Below are 1,599 nucleotides of genomic sequence, written 5' to 3' on the forward strand. Positions count from 1 at the left end.
ACTTTCGGGTACTTGGCATCAGGAAAGGCATCCCTGGGCTACAGTAACACAACCAGATCACAGAACGGGATAAGGGGCAGAGCAGGCCAAGGCAACTCCACCCAGTGCAGGGAAGAGTGTGTCCCAAGACCCACATACAGAGGAAAGCTCAGAATGTTGCAGTCCCTGAAAGTATTTATGCTGTCAGTGGAGATGAGACAGATGATACAGCCCGGGGCCCCATGGTGGGTGGAAGCCCGGAAATCCACAGGAGGAATAGCTGATTTAATCCTAGGAACAAAGATCACCAGGTTGAAGGGGGAACTATACCATCTGATTTACTTCTCGCAAACTGCATTGGTGCTAAATGAAAGCGGAGAAAAAGAAAACAGGACGTTCATCCCTTGACTGAGAGAGTAAACTGTGGAGGAGGAGTTTCTAGTTGCAGGGAAGAAGGTGTTGGAAGTGTCCCGCTCCTGAAGGACATCTCGGTGGACAAGGCCCTGGGATAAACGTTCTCAGGCACACGGATGGATGAGCTTGGAAGACAGGTCTGCCCAGCAGACGTGCACTCGAGGGTTAGTTCCTTCCCTAGAGCAGATGACGCTGCCGAGGACAGGATGACAACTCTGTGAGTACGTGATGTGCCCCTCGCTACCTAGGGAGACCTTACCCTGAAAACCACTATTGAGATAGACCCTTTGCTGGAAGCTGCTCTGTCTAGTGGCTCTTCCTTCAGCGCCACAGGCTCCCAGGTTCTGTCCTTTTCTCGTGCGACAGTTTTCACTCTTTACTGACTGATTATTTTTATTGACCTTTTCCTCTATGTACTTCCCTTTGCGCTTCCTTCCCACATCATCATTATTATTATTTCTATTTATTTGTCCCTCCATGTACTTTTCTCAAATTTTCATCTGTGTGNTTGGGGATCACTGGTCTCTGCAGAGAGACAAGGACATGATGAGTCGTGGGGTGCCCTGGACCCAGCCCTCAGCATGCTCGTGCCATCTGCAATGGGAAACCGGGTGTCTGTTCCACATGCCAAGAGCCGCGCTGTCCTGTCCTTGTCCCTCATCTGGCTGCGTTTCCTCCCTTCTCTCCCCTTCTCAGGGTCCGACCTCCGGCTGCCTCCACCACTGCTGGATCCCAGCTGTGGCTCCCCCGCTGTCCGGGCTTCCTCCCTCTGGCTTCTGGTGTCTGTTGCTTCTGTCTTTCTCTTTTTCAGTGACACCGTAGCCCTTTTCTATCATGCGTGTAGCTCTCATTCTAGATCTCTCCTATCCCAATGGGTGGGCTCCCTTCTTGCGCTCTCTGTACCATTCTTGTGTGCTCTGTCTCTCCGTGACTTTTCTTCCCTCCCCCCAACATTATTTTTTTACTTAAAGTCAGGCCCTGGTCCACTCCTCCAGGAACTTGCAGAACTTCCTCATTCTGCTCTGACTCGGTGACCCTGTCCTGTTTGTCCAGCTGGGCCTGCACAACCATCACCCCGTGACACACCCAGGACGCTGCCGCCACCTCTTCCTTTCCTACTTGCAGAAATAACCTTCACGCACTTTTGTGCTTTCTTTTGCTGTCCGTGAAACAGAGGTGATGACAGTTTGCTGCCTATGCCTCAGG

The 1,599-nt window shown here is 51.7% G+C and overlaps 1 protein-coding gene across 1 annotated transcript in view; it reads right to left on the minus strand.

The window, feature by feature from the left end:
* Window positions 1–1,464, minus strand: part of LOC103583400 (nuclear body protein SP140-like) — a gene marked incomplete at its 3' end in the record, with an annotated part of 5,656 nt that extends 4,192 nt beyond the window's left edge. Inside the window, exon 1 of the mRNA XM_008564722.1 lies at window positions 1,359–1,464. Coding sequence (XP_008562944.1) covers window positions 1,359–1,464 — 106 coding nt within the window. The remainder of the gene's footprint in view (window positions 1–1,358) is intronic.
* Between the last annotated feature and the right edge of the window lie 135 nt (window positions 1,465–1,599).

This window comes from Galeopterus variegatus, unplaced genomic scaffold, assembly GCF_000696425.1.
Source record: "Galeopterus variegatus unplaced genomic scaffold, G_variegatus-3.0.2 Scaffold22658, whole genome shotgun sequence".
In the NCBI taxonomy this organism is placed as follows: domain Eukaryota; kingdom Metazoa; phylum Chordata; class Mammalia; order Dermoptera; family Cynocephalidae; genus Galeopterus; species Galeopterus variegatus.